Source organism: Schistocerca piceifrons, chromosome 3 (assembly GCF_021461385.2).
Source record: "Schistocerca piceifrons isolate TAMUIC-IGC-003096 chromosome 3, iqSchPice1.1, whole genome shotgun sequence".
Classification (NCBI taxonomy): domain Eukaryota; kingdom Metazoa; phylum Arthropoda; class Insecta; order Orthoptera; family Acrididae; genus Schistocerca; species Schistocerca piceifrons.
This window is the reverse complement of record NC_060140.1, coordinates 649,022,512-649,045,637: the sequence shown is the minus strand read 5'-3', so window position 1 is coordinate 649,045,637 and position 23,126 is coordinate 649,022,512. Positions and strand designations below refer to the sequence as shown.

At 43.7% G+C, this 23,126-nt stretch overlaps 1 protein-coding gene across 1 annotated transcript in view; it reads left to right on the top strand.

The window, feature by feature from the left end:
• The window catches only part of LOC124788940 (transmembrane protease serine 9-like), an 84,817-nt gene extending 62,552 nt beyond the window's left edge, over window positions 1-22,265 (top strand). The window contains exons 5-6 of the mRNA XM_047256227.1: window positions 11,123-11,521; window positions 21,962-22,265. Of these exons, the coding sequence (XP_047112183.1) occupies window positions 11,123-11,521; window positions 21,962-22,265 (703 nt within the window). The remainder of the gene's footprint in view (window positions 1-11,122; window positions 11,522-21,961) is intronic.
• The last annotated feature ends 861 nt before the right edge of the window (window positions 22,266-23,126 follow it).

Below are 23,126 nucleotides of genomic sequence, written 5' to 3'. Positions count from 1 at the left end.
TTACCAAAGAGATAGACTACGATTCAACACCGTGACAACAGTGAAGCAAACTGCACAAGCTTCCATCATGTTTTCAGAAGTCAAAAGACATGGTATGTGAGAGTGCATAAGGAAGTTACGAAACTGCAGCTGTTATCGTTTATTAACAATATTACCTCTGAGTATAACGTATTAACACTTTACATACACCATCTTCTGACATTGTCAGTTGCTTTCATCTAAATTCTGTAACATTAGATGGAAACTAGCAGAGCATTTACAACTAAAAGGTACCGTCTGTAAAATTTAGTTTAGGATCCAGTTCCGTTTGTTTTAGTATGCAATTTCCTACAGAAACCTTTCGAAGGATAACAGTCATTTCAGTGAAAAACATAAAACAGATAGATTACGTTTGTTTCGATTGTACTTATCATTCATTTCACATTCAAAGCAAAAGCTGTGCTACACAGCGCAGGGAGATACCACCCTATCCAGTAGGTATAGCAAGATCCAAACCACACAGGCACTTGAACATATAAGGATATTTTTGACTGTTGTTGTTGTTGTGGTCTTCAGCCTGAAGATGCAACTCTTCATGCTACTCTATCCTGCCAAGCCTCTCCATCTCCGAGTAACTACTGCATCCTACATCCTTCTGAATCTGCTTACTGTATTGAACTCTCGGTCACCCTCTAAGATTTTAACCCCCTCCCCTTCCATGTTTCCCTCCAGTACTAAATTGGTGATCCCTTGATGTCTCAGAATGTGTCAGTAGGGGGACAAGCTTCGTTCTGGCGCATTTTGTTAGTGTTGGTTGCCTACATAGGCAAACCTACTGTTCTTCTTTGACTGACAGGTCATTAACCTATTGTTATCCTTTGACTGACAGGTCCTTAACCTATTGTACTGCTAAAAGGATACCTCCTTTTGATTGACAGGTCCTTAAGATATTGTTCCCCACCCCCATCCCCTCCCCCTCCCCCGATCCCTCAGCAAACTGCCCTCCCTCACTGTTACAGGTACACTTTCAGGTCTGAGTTATTGGAATATCCCCACCCACTCTTATCAATTTGATTGACTACTTAATTAAATTGATCAATTAATTAATCTCTCCCCCTCTGGCAAGCTCATCACCTCCCCCCTCACCTCCTCACCCCAGAAAATGACAGTAAGTTTAAATTCCAGCTGGACAATGTGACACACCTTGGCTACCTGCACTAACCTAAGAAAATGGCGGGAAAGTAGGTCACTTGGGCCATCTCCACTAACATAAGTCGTCCGACCGCCACCTCTGCCTAGGAATCGGCAGAAAAAGGGCTGAGCCTGTGCTGGGCTGCTGGATAGGATGGATGTAAGTCTTTATTTTGCAGATACTCTTTATTTAAACAATTTGAGGCAGTAGCTTCACCCGCTGTGTTCACCATGAGGTCCAGAGTCCAACTGATCTAGTACACAGTCATGCCGCCAGAGGGCGCTGTCGCCCCCTCTGTGATGTAATCCAAGATGGCGGTCTGGAGGGAGAAAATGGCGGGAAAGGGACTCAGCTTGTTCTGAGCTGCTGGAGAGAGGAAGGAGTGTTCTTTATTAATTTTTGGAACCGTTTATTTAGGGACTGATTTCACATAGTTTATTTATTACACTGATACGAAACAATAGCTCTGACATGCTTGGGGTCACAATACACAGCCTACAGACCGGCAAACTACTCGTAAATTCCAGAATGAGATTTTCACTCTGCAGCGGAGTGTACGCTGATATGAAACTTCCTGGCAGATTAAAACTGTGTGCCCGACCGAGACTCGAACTCGGGGCCTTTGCCTTTCGCGGGCAAGTGCTCTATCATCTGAGCCACCGAAGCACGACTCACGCCCGGTACTCACAGCTTTACTTCTGCCAGTATCTCATCTCCTACCTTCCAAACTTTACAGAAGCTCTCCTGCTAACCTTGCAGAACTAGCACTCCTGAAAGAAAGGATATAGCGGAGACATGGCTTAGCCACAGCCTGGGGGTGTTTCCAGAATGAGATTTTCATTCTGCAGCGGAGTGTGCGCTGACATGAAACTTCCTGGCAGATTAAAACTGTGTGCCCGACCGAGACTCGAACTCGGGACCTTTGCCTATCGCGGGCAAGTGCTCTACCATCTGAGCTACCTAAGCACGACTCACGCCCGGTACTCACAGCTTTACTTCTGCCAGTATCTCGTCTCCTACCTTCCAAACTTTACAGAAGCTCTCCTGCGAACCTTGCAGAACTAGCACTCCTGAAAGAAAGGATATTGCGGAGACATGGCTTAGCCACAGCCTGGGGGATGTTACCAGAATGAGATTTTCACTCTTCAGCGGAGTGTGCGCTGATATGAAACTTCCTGGCAGATTAAAACTGTGGGCCGGACCGAGACTCGAACTCGGGACCTTTGCCTTTCGCGGGCAAGTGGTGGAGCACTCCATGCTGTGCCTCATTCAACACACACTGGAAATCTTTCAAGAAGATATCCTAAGTGGTGTGTTGCCTTCTGCAGTATATCCTGCAGAGGTTCTCCAACTCGTTCGTTACCCACACGGGCGGGTTGGAGGTCGGGTGGTGGTGCGATTACGTGGTTACTTTCGTCCATCACCTGCAGCTACCTGTGAATTCGTTACAACAGATCGCCGGTAGGAAAACCGAGCGGAAACCTACTGTACTGCAATTCGCACCAGGATGCATACAATGTAACTATTCTAAAAATCGGGAACAGGTCTTAATTTGGAATGAAAGGTGGAAATACTGGCAGAACTTCGATATATTCTGTAGTCGAGAGTTACAAGTTCACTGTCAAGCCCGTGCTAATTCTGACACAGTCATGCAAGAACCCTTTCATTCTTGTTAGCAAGTTTTTGTTCTACCCAACAGGAGGCCCTAGCCGCACGACATTTCATTTCATTTCATTTATGGTAACGTATTTCCCGAAATCTGAACAGCTACTAAGCACGGATTGTTCTTAAATGAAAATGCTCGCCGTACTATTAATTGGTCACCGATCTGCTCGTATGCTACGCGGGATCACTGTCTTTTCTCATACACAAAATTACTTAAGAAATCCGTACTTTCTAATAACACACACCGGAATAAAGCACTTTTGAGGCATGTAGTACAACTAAAACCGGCAATCTATAACTTCTTTCGGAGGTCATACTACACACGACCGTATCATTGAAAGGCTGGGCTCCGACTACTTCATACTGCTGTAAGCATTCTCTGTCTCTAAGAGAAAAGACGTGCAAAGAATACTCTGTTCTGATTGGTCAATTTTATTTAAGGCCAATAGAAAAATATTTTTCTCCCGCGTTAGTCCGCTCTTTTCATAACTAACCAATCAACAAATGACACACTTCCGAACTGTACTTTTTCCCGAAATAAATATTTAACATTCTGATATTTGTACTCGAATTAGCTTTCCTTTTACCATAAACTTAATTAACATATTATGATACAAAATTCCCCGTCGTCTACATTCACACTGTCTTAAAAAATTTTCACACTAGTTCGTACAGCGTTTGTCGGTATAACAATTATCTACATATTTACTTTAGATCATCACTATTTATACTACTAAAAACATATACAAAACTGTACAAACATAAATAAACATAAAAACCTTCAAGAAATAAATAGAACAATTCACAAAAACATTCTCTTGACCTGTTTCTTCAATCTTCCATGTCTCTGTCCGATACTATACTCTTGTGGATGAAAATTAGAACTTCGTACTAGACTGAACCCTCTTCAGACCATCTGTCAATGCGCACGCATGAGTCATTCTCCCGATACACAGCCTCCAGACAGGAACGATATAAAGGCGCCACGCCTCACAATTCTCTTCAGCACTTCAATTTTGCTATTATTTCCGTTATTGTAACATAAAACTGCATCATAGACACCTATTTTGAGTACTTCAAGTCCACAGAATGTCCGTTTTGAGCATCTAATTTAAATTAAATTATTGAGACTTTCATTTGCATTTTGTATCTTTCCGTGCAGACACTTCCTCAATAAATCAGGGTTTGCGAGAAACCTGAATGTGGGCTTAATTGCGTTCATAACAGGTTCTGGTAATGAGCGTTTATGTGAATATCTCTCATTTCTGTTGTTGAATTTACATTAATCATCTTTTGGACACAGATTGTGCATTGGTGTTTGGTCAGCGGATAGTTTGAGAAAAAAAGTTGCCCACACAGCACGCCTCATTGCCTCTAAATTAAGTGTGTTTTTCCTGATAGCTCTCTCATGCAATAACTGAAGAGAATCAGTTTCTTTCAGAGTAAGCCTGCCTTTTCTTCTTAGTGGTTTTCCATCCTCAAGTACTTCACCTTTCATCTCTTACTGCAAGCGACGAAGCCTACCATGAAGTCTCTTTTGTATGTGGCAAGCACATTCCAACTTTTCTATTGTTGTATTGTATGGATTTTTATCTGTTACAGCTTTGAACGAAGAGGAGTCCCCATCACCAAGGTATTTAGTATATCTAACATCATACTGATCCTCAGATCCGGTGAACATTCTCACAACAGCAGCCTTCATGCCCCGCGTTGAGCCACTATAATTGTTAGACCATGCTACTGTATGCTCTACTTGCCACATTTTCTCATTGTCTTCATTGTTGAACATTTTCCTTGTTGCACACTGGTGTCATTAGACATAATTCCTACATCTAAAACTTTACCTGAGTCAATACCAATAACAGATGCAACTCCATACAGAGATGTGTGACCCCTTTTCATTCAGGTCCCATCTACAGACACATAGGTCAGTAACATTTGCATGAGTTTCACTGTCATGAATATATACCCCAGGATCTATTTTTTTTGTTTATTTCCATCAATTCCTCCACTGCTTTCTTCATAGAAACTTTGGAAATATCGCATATAGCACCAGACATTTCTTTATTTATTTTTACAAACCTTGCACAAGGTGGAGGCATGTTCAGAAAACCACACAATAAATTATCTCCTTCCCTGCCCTGTCCAAGGCATCTCAGAGCATATGCTAATCTAAAATTGCTTTCATACGTACCAGTGTCAGTTTTTCTTGAGGAGGAAAATGAGCCGGCCGGTGTGGCCGTGCGGTTCTTGGCGCTTCAGTCTGGAACCGCGTGACCGCAACGGTCGCAGGTTCGAATCCTGCCTAGGGCATGGATGTGTGTTGTGTCCTTAGGTTAGTTAGGTTTAAGTAGTTCTAAGTTCTAGGGGACTGATGACCACAGATGTTAAGTCCCATACTGCTCAGAGCCATTTGAACCATTTTTTGAGGAAAATGAAAATTCATAGCCGCACGAATTACAAATTAATTTAAAATCACAAGCTATTTCCACTCTTCTTTCTTCAACAACAATCATGCATTCGGTATTTTTACAGCTAACACATGAATATGAAAACTTTACAGCCTGGCAGAGAAGCTCTAAAACAATACCTCTGAATCCAGTGGAATTCATATCATCATCATTCATACACCAGTACAATACTCCTGCCCCAAGTTTCGATGCTGAAGTTCAGAGCTTATGTTCTTCATTTCGAGCTGCTTCCTCTTTTTTGTTGGTAAACCGATTTCCAGGAAACCTCCCTTTCCTAAACACAGTTTTTCCACCACCCGTTATTCATAAATCTTGATTTCCACATAAAGGTTTGCGAATTCAACCTTCCACCGACCAATATATGTTAGTATTGTCAGAACGTAAATAAACCAAAAGACAGTTTTCAGGGAAAGATATAGATATCAGCCAGAGATATAAATGTCAGCCAAAGATATCGAAAAAAAGTAGGCTTCGCACTGCCAAAAATTCCGCTGAAGCAAGCAGTTTCTCAAATGCCGGAAAAGATGGGAGTGGCCGCCAGTGCAGCGTTAATCAGCTTAACAATTTAAAGGCATTTCTAAAGCTGCTATCACGATAAAATTCACACACAACATAGATTAAATTATGTAGATCAAGAAAATAATATTTTTGTAAAATCTTTTGTCCAAAGTCCATTACATCCCCCCGTAAGGTAAATGGGGTCGTCTAAAATTGACAGATGAATCGCAATACGACGGCTATGGTTTGAGTTGTACATTACACCATCCGTACTGTACAACGCGCATGAGTGTGCAACTTCGGCTTACAACAGTTGTGGCTCATTCACGACGGCAAGATAATACCACATCGGATGGGAAACATCGGTATTTAACTGTCCTGAGGCCAAAAACCGCATAGAAAGCAAAACTACATCGCTTTTTAATTCTCCTTGAGCCAAAAACCGTATACGAAGCAAAATGGCGCCGGTTTTTAATTTCATAAGACTGCCGCAAAACATGTTCGATATGCTGTCCACCGTTTTCTGCTACAAGTTGAAATCGAGAAGTGGCATGCTCCGCTACAGCTCGGAGTCTCTCGGGGAAAACATTCAGAATGCGTTGCTCATTGTTTTCCCTGAGTTCAGCTACGCTCGTAGTTGGACTACTGAACACGACATCTTTCAGATAACTCCACAGCCAGAAGTCACACAGATGAAGATCAGATGATCCGCGCGTCCAGGCTGTTGGGAAATGACAGCTGATAATTGTAGCTTTTCCGAAATGCCTCCTGTAACAGCCGCTATACTGGCTGTACAATATCCATACAAATGATCCTAGCGCTGTTGAAGGGTTGGAATGATGTTGATGCGCAAGATACTGTCATAGCGTTTACCAGTGACGGTACAGGTACCAGGAGCCGCAGGACTCATGAAAAAAATACAGCCCTAAGACCAACGATGCCGTCAACAGCACCACACAGTCACCTATGCAGAAAAATGTGGTACCGGCTGCTGTGCGCGCAGATTTTCCATTGCCCATATTCTGCAATGTTGCACATTGACATGTCCTCGCAGATGGAAATGAACTTCGTCTGTCACAGAATATTCCATGGCCATTCATTGCCCACTTCCACGCCAGCAAATGGCAGGTCAGCAGGAAGCAATTCCTGAACGTGGACGATTTTCTATATACAGGGTGAGTCACCTAACGTTACCGCTGGATATGTTTCGTAAACCACATCAAGTACTGACGAATCGATTCCGCAGACAGAACGTGAGGAGAGGGGCTAGTGTAATTGTTTAATACAAACCATAAAAAAATGCACGGAAGTATGTTTTTTAACACAAACCTACGATTTTTTAAATGGAACCCCGTTAGCTTTGTTAGCACATCTGAACATATAAACAAATACGTAATCAGTGCCGTTTGTTGCATTGTAAAATGTTAATTACATCCTGAGATATTGTAACCTAAAGTTGACGCTTGAGTACCACTCCTCCGCTGTTCGATCGTGTTTATCGGAGAGCACCGAATTACGTAGGGATCCAAAGGGAACGGTGATGGACCTTAGGTACAGAAGAGACTGGAGCAGCACATTACGTCCACATGCCAACACCTTTTTATTGGTCTTTTTCACCGACGCACATGTACATTACCATGAGGGGTGAGGTACACGTACACACGTGGTTTCCGTTTTCAATTACGGAGTGGAATAGAGTGTAGATGCTCAATGTGGTGGCCATCATTTGCTGCACACAATTGCAATCTCTGGCGTAATGAATGTCGTACACGCCGCAGTACATCTGGTGTAATGTCGCCGCAGGCTGCCACAATACGTTGTTTCATATCCTCTGGGGTTGTAGGCACATCACGGTACACATTCTCCTTTAACGTACCCCACAGAAAGAAGTCCAGAGGTGTAAGATCAGGAGAACGGGCTGGCCAATTTATGCGTCCTCCACGTCTTATGAAACGCCCGCCGAACGTGTACCTCACCCCTCATGGTAATGTACATGTGCGTTAGTGAAAAAGACCAATAAAAATGTGTTAGCATGTGGACGTAATGTGCTGTTCCAGTCTCTTCTGTACCTAAGGTCCATCACCGTTCCCTTTGGATCCCTACGTAATTCAGTGCTCTCCGATACACCCGATCGAACAGCGGAGGAGTGGTACTCAAGTGTCAACTTTAGGTTACAATATCTCCGGATGTAATTAACGTTTTACAATGCAACAAACGGCACTGATTACGTATTTGTTTATAAGTTCAGATGTGCTAACAAAAGTAACGGGGTTCCATTTAAAAAAACGTAGGTTTGTATTAAAAAACATACTTCCGTGCATTTTTTTATGGTTTGTATTAACCAACTACACTAGCCCCTCTCCTCACGTTCGGTCTGTGGAATCGATTCGTCAGTATTTGATGTGGTTTACGAAATATATCCAGCGGTAATGTTAGGTGACTCACCCTGTATAGCAACGCAGGATGTTTCGTAGGATTTTATGCACCGTGCTCGCAGCTACGTCCAACGTTCGGGCAGTTCTCCGTGCACTGTATGCACAGCAGCGCTCGACCCCTCCTGCAGTGCTGTGGCCACATATTCGACAGACGTCGGATCAACTGCTTTCCTCCCTCTGACACATTATACTTCCAAAGAACCTGCGGTTTCGAATTTTGTAATCATTTGCTCCAGACGGACCAATGGCTTTTTTCATGCCCTTGAGTGTCGGGAACTTCTGCAGTGCTGATGGCGAACAGTCAATGTTGTTGTAAACGAGCTTTCCCAGCAGCGGGCGATCCATCATGGCGACAGCAATGTTTGGCGTATGTTGGTGTGCGTAGTTTTTCGACACTCGCCTTGCGTTAGTATGACCGGTCGCAGAACCTATTGGCGACAGATCTGAACTCGGCGAGGTTTCTCGTGGAGACATGCATGGAGACATGCACATCCTGCGTCTTTAAGATGATGATGTCCCCTCGGAGCAGTGGAAGCGCTGGCCATAGACTCGCCAGGTTTAGAATTCGGTGATGAATGGCTGTAACTATGTAGAGTGATGTGAAGTCGAACAGGAGTTAACAGTCGAATAACAGCGCGCACGTTGTTTTGAAACGACGGCATTTTCAATCTAGTAATTTCGTTTGTGGTGGCTTACAAAACACGTTTACAGAATCATCCATCTGCGTTGTATGCAGATTACAACGGTCTTGCACTTGCGTATTGCGCCTAAGCAATGGCAGTTACGGTATGTGATCAAAAGTATCTGGACACCTGGCTGAAAATCACTTACAAGTTCGTGGCGCCCTCCATCGGCAATGCTGGAATTCAATTGATGTTGGCACACCTTAGCCATGATAACAGCTTCCACTCTCGCAGGCGTATGTTCAATAAGGTGCTGGTAGGTTTCTTGGGAAAAGGCAGCTCATTCTTGAAGGAGTGTTGCACTGAGAAGAGGTATCGATGCCGGTCGGTGAGGCCTAGCACCAAGTCGGCGTTCCAAAACATCCAAAGGTATTCTATAGGATTCATAGGATTCAGGTCAGGACTCTGTTCAGGCTGTTAATTACAGGGATGTTATTGTCGTGTAACCACTCCGCCACAGGCCGTGCATTATAAACTGGTGCTCGATCGTGCTGAAAGATGCAATCGCCATCCCCGAATTGCTCTTCAACAGTGGGAAGCAAAAAGGTGCTTAAAATATGAATGTAGGCCTTTGCTGTGATAGTACCATGCAAAACAACAAGGGGTGCAAGCCCCCTCCATGAAAAATACGACCACACCATAACACCATCGCCTCCGAATTTCACTGTTGGCACTATACACGCTGGCAGATGACGATCACCGGGCATTCGCCATACCCACAACCTGCCATCGGATCACCACATTGTGTACCGTAATTTGTCACTCTACGCAACGTTCTTCCGCTGTTCAGTCGTGCAATGTTTACGCTCCTTATACCGAGCGAGGCGTCGTTTTGCATTTACCGGCGTGATGTGTGGCTTAGGAGCACCCGCTCGACCATGAAATCCAAGTTTTCTCACCTCCCGCCTCATTGTCATAGTACTCGCAGTGGATCCTGATGTATTTTGGAATTCCTTTGTGATGGTCTGGATAGATATCTGCCTATTACACATTACGACCCTCTTCAACTTTCGGCGGTCTCTGTCAGTCAATAGATGAGGTCGACCTGTACGCTTTTGTGCTGTACGTGTCCCTTCACATTTCCACTTGACTACCACATTGGAAAAAGCACACCTAGGGATGTTTAGGAGTGTGGAAATCTCTCGTACAGACGTATGACACAAGTGAAAGCCACGTTCGAAGTCCGTGAGTTCCGCGGAGCGCCGCATTCTGCTCTCTCACGATGTCTAAAGACTACTGAGGTCGCTGATATGGTGTACCTGGCAGTAGATGGCAGCATAATGCACCTATGAAAAATTTATGTTTTAGGGGGTGTCCGGATACTTTTGATCACAATTCAAGAAATTCTAAACAGTGCCACAATGTAACTGATAAGGCATATTGTACAGTGATCAGCGATCAGTGGGGTGTATGCCCGACACGCAACCACTAACCTGCGCCCATCCCAATAGCCACTTAGTTACCTTGACACAGAGTAGGAAATTGCTTCCTTGTGTTTCGAGCGAATCAGAGCCCTCCGTTTTGTTGGCTATATGTATATGTTGTCTTCTGGGGTTGCCGAATGGCCATCTTCTTTTGTATCTGATGTAACGCCACATCCCCAGGGACGCTACACATGACGCTTTCTGACCCCTGTTCATTTAGTTTCTCTCTCTCACAATCCATTGGCAACGTGTGGCTAACATAGCGTTACCATAGGTGTCACCCACTGAGTACCCTATGTTAACATGATCATTTCATTTTGACGCTTACAACGCCATGTATTTGTCAAATGTTTGTCACTTTTTTTTCAAAATTTTTGTACCATGTGGTTTCCCCCTGCGTCAATAGTAATACGCGGTTCAAATTTGACGTCGTTCTGAGTAGTGGTTCTCTTTGTACAGCGTTTTGATACTGGACACCGTGCATAAAGACTGAACATTGAACAAATGGATGAGTACAAACATCACCAAGTTTCATGGCTGCAGTTCGATTTTTTCGAGATGATAATTAAAACGTTTTGTCTCTCTGTTTCTCCTCACTTCTGCGCTACGATTCGACAGTGTTAATGACGTCATCCTCATCAGGTTTGAGTGCCTCTAGCGTTGTTCTTGATGACAATGAAAACAGCACTTTGACCTAGACAATTAGAGATAACAGATAAAAGAGACGATTATAAAAAGCTATTCGACGACCGGCGCGCCAGAGTCATGTTTACAGCGGCCGCCGTCCTGTGCCTGCTGGCTGCAGCCTGCTACGCCGCCAAGCCGCCAAGCCGCCCCTCTGGCTGGGGCGCGTCCGCGGTCAGCGCATCGTAGGAGGTGAGCCCGCCGACATCTCGCAGTACCCGTGGCAGGTGTCGCTGCAGCAGCTCGACGCCCACTACTGCGGCGGCTCCGTCATAAGCCTCAACTGGGTGATCACGGCCGCTCACTGCCTCTACTTCCAAGACATAACGCTGTTCTTCGTGAGGGCGGGGACGTCCAGCGCGAAAGCGGCGGCACCGTCTACGGCATCGCTGCTGCGCATCTCAACGAAGCCTTCGACTACGGAACAGGGGATTGCGACATCGCTGCCGTCTCCATATCTGGTTCCTTCATCTTCGGCCCTAACGTTCAGGTATGCTGCTGCAATTACCTCTAACAAAGGGAGTCTCTGACTGAGAACTCGGCTTTCGAAGAGTGCAAAAGAATCACATGTAGAGGACCGTGGGTGTAGTGCGTCTTAAAAACTGTAGGCATTTCCCATCAGCAGACTGTCTACAAAACGTGTTTAATTGTTTCAATTTTGAAGTGGTATGAATGTTGTGTATTTATTAAAAGGTAAATTTCATAGATATGGACTAGAAATTGTAATAATATTTTATTATACGGCCGATAGTACATTTAGTAAATTCAGTTATATAATTTGCCATTGCTCTTTGTCGTTGGAATGTGCAAAGCGGCCTGAACAGCTGCTGCCATCTAAGTGATGCATGTAACATACTGACGTGATATCCCTGCATTTTATTGTACAATAAGGAAAACTTTTCATCGGAGATAAAAGTTCCACAGCTCCAATGCGCTGTTTTCATTTGGATCATTTATATTTATATTCCTGCGACTAGTTTGAGGACCGTAGCACGATTCGCAAGTGTTGGTGTGGAACTTTTGTCTCACAAAGAAAAGTACATCATCAGTTATGGATCCGAAAATGAAATTACCCTTCGATTGTGGAGAATATCATGAGAAGAAAAAACTTGTACAGGACTACTGTCGTTACGAAGCTGTTTGATGCTAAAGGAAAATGACCGAACCCTTACCATTCGATGTTTTCGCGGTACTTATACGCCAATGCCAAACTACAGAAGCGAAAAACGTAACTTAATTTGCTATATTATCTGTCGACCTTCGGCTGAAATGATATAACAGCTCTTTTGTTTCTCATGAGATGTCACAGAATCTAAATCACTAGATACCGCAAAAAAAAAAAAAAAAAAAAAAAGAAACCTGCTACTACTTCTAAATTTAAACCAACTGATGATGAGAAAAGCCTACTGTTCTGCAGACGCACAACGTTCAAGTTTGTTCTTTTATTTTCACACTTTGGAAGTCAAGGTCTCATTCCAGGATTACCGTTGTAAGACAAGTCCTATTGGATCAAAGTCTTTTTTGAAACTAGCATTCATTTATTTCTTTCCATTTTCCAATATTTGTCTCGAAATGGAGGAATCTTTTACTAAGCAAACAATTTACATGTACAACGAACTAATAATAAAATTTTTATGTCTTCAGAGATCACCAATTAGGGTGCTACACAGTGAGGTGACAAAAGTCATTCGATAGCGATACGCACGTTTAGAGACCGCGGTAGTATCGAGTACGCAAGATACAAAAGGGCAGTGCACTGGCGGTGCCGTCATTTATACCCAGGTGATTCATGTTAAAAGGTTTCCGACGTGTAGATTGGCCGCACAACAGGATCTCACAGACTTTTAGCGCGGAATAGTAGTTGGAATTAGTCGCATGGGACATTCTGTTTTGGAAATCGTTAGGGAATTCAATATTCCGAGATCCACAATGGAAGACTGTGCTGAGAACGCCAAATATCAGTCATTACTTTTCACAACGGCCAACGCAGTGGCCGAGACCTTGATTTAACAACCGAGAGGAGCGGCGGTTGCGTGGATTTGTTAGTGCTAACAGACAAGCAACACTACGTGAAATAATCGCAGATATCAATATGGGACGTACGACGAACGTATCCGGTAGGACAGTGCAGAGAATTTGGGCGTTAACGGGCTATGGCAGCAGACGACTGACGCGAGTGCCTTTGCTAAGAGCACGACGTCGCCTGCAGTGCCTCCCCTGGGGCCGTGAGCATATCGGTTGGACCCTTGGCGACTGGAAAACTAGGGCCTTGTCGTATGAGTCCCTATTCCGTTGGAGAGAGCTATGGCATGGTTAGAGTGTGGCACAGACCCCATGAGGCTATGGACTCAAGTTGTCAAGAAGGCACTGTGCAAGTTGGTGGTGGCTCCATAGTAGTGTGGATTGTATTTGCATAGATCATTGACGGAAAATGGGAGTGTTCGGCTACTTAGAGACTATTTACAGCCATCCATGGACCTGATGTTTCTAAACAATGACAGAACTTTTATGAATGGCAATGTGTCGTGCCATGTCAGCGGGCCACAACTGTTCACGACCGATTTGAAGAACATTCTGGACAACTCGAGCTAATGATTTGGCCACCCAGATTGCCCGACTGTATGAAATACGCCGCCGAGTCACAATAAAGTATTAAAAGCATTTAATTACATTGTGCATAACATTCTGTCAGTAAAATTACTTTCTAATGAACCAGCTTGTGCAAAATTTTTCTTACTTACTTCTTACTTAAGTAGAAGAACGCAGAATGTAATGCTGTACTGTATAGGTAATTCACAGAGGAATTTCACATCATCCTCTTGAAGATGAATTCAAATGGCGTTTCACACAGTTCAGTCATGGATTGTTGCTCTACAATAAGGATATATAACGTTATTTAACTTTCAATTAGTTATTTTTGCAGAGTGTGCAACCATTTGTTGCCAAGCCCAAAACAATAACAACAAGAAAGAATATATGAACTTTTATTAATAGGTCTGGGTTGGGTATGTCGATGAAAATTTTAGTTACAGAAAACCTGTAGCCTACCCACAAAACTGTTATGATACATTGATGTGATGGAATAATATTTTTCCAGAGACATATGCGTCTCAGATTTGTGTTAGGTAGATATAGAAACTGAAGCAGGAATTAACAGTTATGCCACAGCCAGGGCGCGAGCACTGACTTCCTGCTTACTAGGCAAATATGCTAGCCATCACATCACAGCAGCGTCGGGGTTACTGTAGCTGCTAAGTCCAATGCTCTCCCTAACACAAACTACAGTTCAAACCTTCAGTCTATTTTTCCCTTTTCACATCGTCACCATTGACGGAGCTCTCCGACAATGAGACTCACATATCTCTCTGGAACAACGTTATTGCATCAAATCAATAGATCACCTATACCTGGGGTACAGGCAGGATTTCCCGATTAAGTGCAAAGCTGTGGTGCTCTTGCAGTGTAGGAGAGCCTTGATCATAGTGACAATATGAGAAGGGGAAAATGGCCTGCAGGTTTGAATTGACGTTTGTTTCAGGAAGGGCGCTGGCCATAGGTAGTATATGCAGCTGCTGCAGCCTCAAAGCTGTTGTGTGACGGCTAACACATCTACCTAGCAAGCAGGAGATCCGGGATTAAGTCCTGGCCGTGGCGATAACTTTAAATCATTGCTTCAGCTTCTATCCTTATGGAAGATAATGTTATGATAGTGTTTCTTTATCCATAATAATGGTCTGGGTTATGGAATCAATATATGAAAATATTTTGTGTCTTTTGCATTGGATAATAATACTTTCGAGCAATTTATCATTTAAACGAAAAAATTTTCGTTTTACAGAAGAGAAATGGAATTATTTAATGATTTTGTTCACTTATATCTTGTTATGATCTATTCATTCACTGGGATATACTAATTACGAAACCAGGACATACTGATTCACTGATGAACTTTATCGTTAATGAAGTATTCGAATTTGAGAGTAACAGTGATATTCACAGAAACAATGGTCAAGAAAAAAATTATCTTTGATGCCCATAATGAATCTATCTTTGACGCAGAAACGTGTGATGTATAACTCACAAAATTTTTCGACGAACTTGCTTCGAATATACAGGGTGTTACAGAAAGGTACGGCCAAACTTTCAGGAAACATTCCTCGCACACAAAGAAAGAAAATACGTTATGTGGACACGTGTCCGGAAACGCTTACTTTCCATGTTAGAGCTCATTTCATTACTTCTCTTCAAATCACATTAATCATGGAATGGAAACATACAGCAACAGAAAGTACCAGCGTGACTTCACTTTGTTGCAGGAAATGTTCAAAATTTCCTCCGTTAGCGAGGATACATGCATCCGCCCTCCGTCGCATGGAATCCCTGATGAGCTGATACAGCCCTGGAGAATGGCGTATTGTATCACAGCCGTCCACAATACGAGCACGAAGAGTCTCTACATTTGATACCGGGGTTGCGTAGACAAGAGCTTTCAAATACCCCCATAACTGAAAGTCAAGAGGGTTGAGGTCAGGAGAGCGTGGAGGCCATGGAATTGGTCTGCCTCTACCAATCCATCGGTCACCGAATCTGTTGTTGCGAAGCGTACGAACACTTCGACTGAAATGTGCAGGAGCTCCATCGTGCATGAACCACATGTTGTGTCGTACTTGTAAAGGCACATGTTCTAGCAGCACAGGTAGAGTATCCCGTATGAAATCATGTACGTGCTCCATTGAGCGTAGGTGGAAGAACATGGGGCCCAAACCAAAATGAGCTCTAACATGGAAATTAAGCGTTTCCGGACACATGTCCACATAACATCTTTTCTTTATTTGTGTGTGAGGAATGTTTCCTGAAAGTTTGGCCGTACCTTTTTGTAACACCCTGTATATACAGGTTGACAACAGCCATGATTTCATATGAAAGTTTTCGTTGATTTAAATGACAAACGTTTTTACATCACAGACAAATGTTGAATAGAACAGAGTGGTCAGAAAACACTAACTGACAAAAAAAAAAAAAATGAAACACATGGTTGGATGTCAACGTAACTTCGTACATATAAAGACCATCGGCAAGTGTCTAAGTAATTAACATTGTGACAGATAAAACAGCCACAAGAGTGCATTAGTGTTATTCATGTTTAGTGTTGTCACTAGGTCTGAAAGCGTAAATAAGGGGTGTGAACAGCGTCCAGTGTTGAGTGATCACTGCGAAAGACACGGAGATGCTGCATACCTTTGTGAGACAGCATTATCAGTACCCGACAGAGTTTGAAAGGGGCATCATTGCGTGTCTCCATTTGGAGGACAGGGCGAATCGCGCCACAGAGAGATTTGTGGGGCATTCAGTTGTGAGAGTGACCCGATGTTGGACTACATGGGGATGTGAGGGAAACATACTCGCCAAGGTTCCTGTGTGCAATAACGACCACCATAAAGAAGTATCACCATATTGTGCACCAAGCACATCATCCCTTCTCATGCCACCTGAGGACAAGTGATGGACTCCGTGCTATATCTGTGCCATCCTGCGGCATTAGTCAGAGACTAAGAGCAGCAAGAATTACAGCCGCATGCATAGTTTGCCATTAGCGCCACAACACAAGCGGCTGCGTTTTGGGTAGTGTTGTGACCAAGAAGCATGCTGGCTGTGTGGGCGACCGGTTCTAGGCGCTTCAGTCTGGAACCGCGTGACCGCTACGGTCGCTGGTTCGAATCCTGCCTCGGGCATGGATGTGTGTGATGTCCTTAGGTTAGTTAGGTTTAAGTAGTTCTAAGTTCTAGGGGACTGATGACCTCAGATGTTAAGTCCCATAGTGCTCAGAGCCATTTGAACCAAGAAGCATGGACTGTTGATAAATAACGTCGCACTGTGTTCACCGTTGAAGCACGTTCTGTACTACTCCGGATGACCATCGTCAGAGAGTGTGGCTGTGACCTGAGGAAAGATCTTAGTCTTCCAGTGTTGTTGACAGGCACAGTGGTGTTGCTCCTGGTGTCACGGTGTAGAGAGCCATCGAGTATGACTTCGGGTACCTTCGGGCATTCATTGAGGGAACTGTGATAGCATGACGGTAGATCAGGGACATCCTTAATGTGTTGCCTGGTATGCAGCAGTGTAGTGGTGGTATTTTGCTATGGGACAGTGTTTGCTCACACACGGAACATGCCTCTATGAACAGTCTCACGATTTTGAGGCACTCCTGTGGCCAGAAAGAACCACATATTTATGTAAGTCTGCAGGCTTTCGTGGCCGTTGTCACTGAAATTAAAATCTTCTGGGTTATTAGGCTACGTCGTGTTTCTTCTAAAATGATCGACGTTTCGACCCCTCTGTTGGGATCTTCCTCAGGATCTGATGTCCACTATTGTCAGAGACGAGTGTAGCGTCCTCTAATAAAGGGGAATTTTTCACGCGTTCGTGCTGGAGAAGTGTTAGTATTGGTTACAATTCATATGGCTACCATTGGTGGGCCATAGTCATAGGCTAATATACCCGCTCTGATGCAGAAGAAGGGGCGTTGTGAGCTAATCTTCTGTGGATACCATTGGCGGCCCATCGTCATTGGATAGAAAGGCACTATTCCACACTTTATTGGTTGGTAGTCGTCAGTGGCTAGATTCGAAACGGACAGAGTAAGAGAGGGGAATGTTTACCCAAAATCTTATTGTCCGCCGAGGTGACTTGCAGCACGTTGTTTATACCGCTCACACACCGCAGCCGCGTATTTACTTCCTTGATGGCGGGGAGCCACGATGACGTAAGCCTATAGCCGTACTCTCTATTAAAATTAGATGCATTCTTAGGAATTTCACCCGCTTCTCGGATCTTGCTTCTATAAGTGTTTGTTTTGTTAGCCAGTACACGTACGTTATTAAAATCGATGTCAGAGCCACAGTTCTCATGACGTTCCGCTACTGCCGATTCTGAACTTTGTTTTAGCCGCATGTGTCATTCGTGTTCCTTAATGTGTTCTTTAACAGTTCTTCGCGTTTCGCCTATATACACTTTGCCTGGGTCACATGTCACTTCATGGACGCCTGCATTGCGGAGGCAATGAGGTGCATCCCTTTTCCGTCGGAAAAAATCTTTTATTTTGTTTTGACTAAAGAAAGATGTCTCAATACCATTTTTTAAAAATTCTGCTTATGCGGTCAGTGACCCCAGAAACGAACGGTAACCTGACGGAGTGAGAAGGCGGTTTCTAGTCGTTCTTATCAGCGGTATAAATATTCCTCCTAAAAGCCCTGTCGATTGAATAACTATCATTCCCATTTGCCTTCAATGTCCTCTCTAAAAAATTCAACACTGATTCCAAGTTGTCGTCATCACTGTGGCCATATAACAAATGTATCGTCCACATAGCGGAGCCAACAAGAAGGCTTCAAAGGAGCACTACTTAACGCCTGTTCCTCAAAATGTTCCATAAAAACGTCAGCTGCAACTGGCTAAGTGGGTGAGCCCATAGCAAGGCCATCAGCGTGTTCATAGAATTCACCATTGGATTTAAAATATCTCGAACGAAGACATAATTCAGTTAAGTCACAAACATCTGGAGCAATATTCTTCCTTATAATCTCCATTGTATCTGATGCTGAGACGTTAGTAAATAACGATGTCACATCGAAGCTAACAAGAATGTCACCCGCAGATATCTTCAGTGTGCGTATAATTTCTAAAAAAATGATTCGAATCTTTTATATAAGTATTTCTTTTACCAACTAGATGCCTCAGTTTGCCAAATAAATGACGTGACAAAAAATAAGTCGGTGAGTTAATCCCACTGACTAAAGGCCTCAAAGGAACCGATTCTTTAAGCATTTTCGGTAGTCCATACATTCTGGGCGAGACAGGTATTCGAGGTGTTAGATTCTTTGTAATAGAGTTGTCCAGTCTGGAGTCTGATATCAGATTTTTCACTTTACGAACGATTCTGCTCGTCGGATCGCTTTTTAACTTGCGATACACAGGATCAGCTAGTAGTTGTTTCATCTTCCTGTGATAATTCACAGCTTTCAAAACAACAGTAGCATTCCCCTTATCCGATTTTGTTGCAACGATGCTTTCGTTTCTCCTGAGTTCAATAAGAGATTTCCATTCGTGCGCCGATATGTTGCTTTTCGGAGGTTTTCCGTAGAACTTTCGACACATCTTGTCTTACTTCTTCCACCTGCACCTTCGGAAGACGAAACAAGGATGCTTCGACGGCACTTACGATTTTTTCAACAGGTATTCTCTTCGGTGTAGTTGCGATATTCAGACCTTTACCCAGAACTGGAACAGTTGCTTCATCCAGTACTTCGGACGAGAGATTCACCACTACTCGCTTCCGATCCATAGTAGTGTCTTCCTTCTGAACTTAAACTGCTAACTTCCGAGGTCCGAGAAGCGGTTGAAATTTCTAAGAATGCATCTAATTTCAGTAGAGAGGACGGCTATAGGCTTCCGTTATCGTAGCTCCCCGCCATCAAGGAAGTAAATACGCGGCCGCAGTGCATGAGCGGCATAAACAACGCTCTGCAAGTCACCTCGGTGGACAATAATATTTTGGGTAAACATTCCCCTCTCTTGCTCTGTCCGTTTCGAATCTAGCCAATGATGACGACCAACCAATGGCGATTAGCTAACAACGCCCCTTCTTCTGCATCAGAGCGGGAATATTAGCCTACGACTATGGCCCACCAATGGTAGCCATATGAATTGTAACCAATACTATCACTTCTCCAGCACGATCGCGTAAAAAATTCCCCTTTATTAGAGGACGCTACACTCGTCTCTGACAGTGTTCTAGCAGTAGTGGACATCAGAAGATCCTGAGGAAGATCTCAGCAGAGGGATCGAATCGTCGATCATTTTACAAGAAACATGACGTGGCCTAATAACCCATAAGATTTTAACTTCAACCACATATTTGTATCCTCAATAGAACTGATGTGGCATCAGCTCAGGTATAAACACCGTCCCATTGCTAGTGTCCAGGATATGAAGGACCAGTTACAAAGATTGCGGACCAGCTTGCCTAAGGAGAGGATACAAGACTTTCCCGGCCGAATCATCCGTACCATCGATGAATGGGAACGATGTTAGTGAAAGAACTGTCCTCCGCATTGTTTGAAACTGCCCTGCACCCAAGAGAAGCCCTCTGGAATTGGCTAGCGTCAGGAGAACTTCAGCTAGTGTTCATCAGAGGCAAGGGTATCGTCAGGAGTGCTCCAGAGAAATCTGATAGGACTGCTATTATTCACTCTATATATAAAAGCTCTGAGAGACAGGCTGAGTAGCGATCCCTTTGGTGATGACTCTGTGGTATACGAGAAGGCCTTGTCGTTGAGTCACTGTAGGCAGATACAAGATGACTTAGACTAAATTTATTGTTGGTGTGACGAATAGGAGAATGTAGAAAAATATAAGTTAATGCAGATGAGTGCCAAAAACAGTCCCAGGAATTTCGAATACAGCTTTAGTAATGTGCTACTTGACACATGCCAGTTAAATATCTTGGCGTAAAGTTGCAGAGCAATATGAAATGGAGCGAGCACGTAAAAATTGTAAGCAAATGGTTTACTTCGGTTTATTGGTTCAAAATGGTTCAAATGGCTCTGAGCACTATGGGACTTCTGAGGTCATCAGTCCCTTAGAACTTAGAACTACTTAAACCTAACTAACCTAAGGACACCACACACACCCATGCCCGAGGCAGGATTCGAACCTGCGACGTAGCGGTCGCGTGGTTCCAGACTGTAGCGCCTAGAACCGCTTGGCCACTCCGGCCGGCCTCGGTTTATTGGGACAATTTTAGGAAAGCGTCATTTATCTGTAAGGGAGACAACGTACAGGACACTAATGTGACTCATTGTCGAGTACTACTCGAGTGTCTGGAATCCCCATCAGGTCGGATTAGAGGAAGACATTGAAAAGCAGGCTGCTAGATTTTTTGCTGGTAAGTTTGATCAGCACTCCAGTATTACGGAGATGGTTTGTTAACGTAAACGGGAATCCCAAGTCGAATGGGAATCCATGGAGGAAAGGCGACTTTATTTTCGAGAAACGAATTGAGGAGATTTGGAAAACCGGCATCTGCAGCTGACTGCAGAACGATTATATTGTCACTAACGTACATTTTGCTTAAGGACCACAGAGATAAGATAAAAGAAATTAGGGCTCGTACAGAGGTACATAGGTAGTTATTTTTCCCTCGCTCTATTTGCGGGTGCAACAGAAGGGAAATGATTAATTGTGTTACACCCTTCCGCCGCAAACGGTATTGTTGGTCGTAGTTGCTGTTGCACTATTCTGTATCGCACCCAAATGGACCGAGGAAGACGTGCAGATGTTCTCCACAAGAGAGGCAAATCTTCATCACCAACTTGTGAGTGTGATGCTGAATGACAGACAATTGTTCGTCTCGTATCAATATATTTCACACTTGCCTACAAGGGTCCCTTCTGAGATTTCCTAACAGTTTTGAGTGATGTGGTAAACTACATAAAATACCTTGATATTCTCGTATAGCTATTGTCATTTGTGTTATGTTATGCTGGAGAGCTGAACTGAAGTCTTCTTGTGATTGAAAATTCTTCATGTATGCAACATTTTAAGGCATGCATACAGGCTAGAGGGGATACAACGTCATACTGCTAGGTAGACTGATAGTGCCAACTTATTTGTAAATTTGACTAGATTTTGTAATCACTGAATAACATCATGTAGCCTTTCAATCCATGAAGTTTCATTTCTTTTCCCTCCTTCCCTACTGCGTGCTGCTCTTTTTTTCATCTGGATATGTATATTACTGAATAAATGCTTGTGGATATTGGTCACGTGATACGGTTCACCTGCTACGTTTATGGTGTATATGACATTGAAGCACGTAGATAACTTATTGCTTTTTACTAGGCTGTGAACATTGGCGATGTGAAACCTGAAGAGGGTGCACTGGTTGGGGCGCCCTGTCATCCGATGCGGATGTTACCGAGCAGCTGCAAGCTGTGACGGTGCCGGTCGTGGGCCGTGACACGTGCTACAGTGTCTGGGGAGCCACGCAGAACATGATCTGCGCTGGTGGGCAGGGCGCTGGCATGTGCTGGGGCGACAGCGGCAGCCCGCTGGTGGCCAACTCCACGCTGCTCGGCGTCGCCTCCCAGGGCTTCTGTGCTACTCCGGGGATACCTGAAGTCTACACCAACGTCGCTGCCCTGCGCACCTGGATCAGGGAAACAACTGGTGCCTAGCTAACGTTCCTCACGACAGATAATGAAAGTTTCTTCAAAAGTGCTGAATAAAATAATTTTTTGTTAGCCATGTAATTGCTCTATAAGTACTTGTTACCTCTAATGACAGGATCTCATTTTATAACCCTTGTAAACATAAAGACATGTATTATAACTATGCAACTCGAACAAAACTTGTTGTTAAAGTCAGTCATTAAAACAACATGATGCCTGAATGAATACTTCAGTCTGTACCAAAGTGGTCTGTGAAATAGTACGTCTGCCAGATCGAGACTGATACCGACAGGATTCAAAGACCTAGGTTCGGCTCCACATCAAATAACCAACTTTAACTCGTCATAAAGTTTCTTTCCTGCTTATGCCCTGCTGCAAGGTAAATATATCGTATCAAGGTCAAGGCAATTCCACAAAAAACTTGTTCCTAATCCCGTGAGGTACGCATGTTATTATCCGATCGTAGCTTAGACCAGTTTTTGAGGCGTTCTCCGACGGATAATATAGCAGAACGTTGCTTGAGGAAGATTATGATTCACGTTCTGTCTGGCAGAAAGTTATCAGACTATCCGCATCACAATATCATTATCTCAATGGATCTCTCATGGAAAGCTTTTACTTGTACGCTTAAAGAAATGCTACCTGCCAATATTATTCACAGCCACTTCTGAGTAACATTAACACTGAGGTGACAAAAATCATGGGCTACCTCCTAAAATCGCACTGGACCTCCTTTTGCCTGACGTAGTGCAGCAACTCGAGGTAACATGGACTCAATAAGTCGTTGGACGTTCCCTGCAGATATATTATCCCACGCTGCCTCCATAGCCGTCCATAATCGCGAAAGTGTTGCCAGTGCAGGATGTT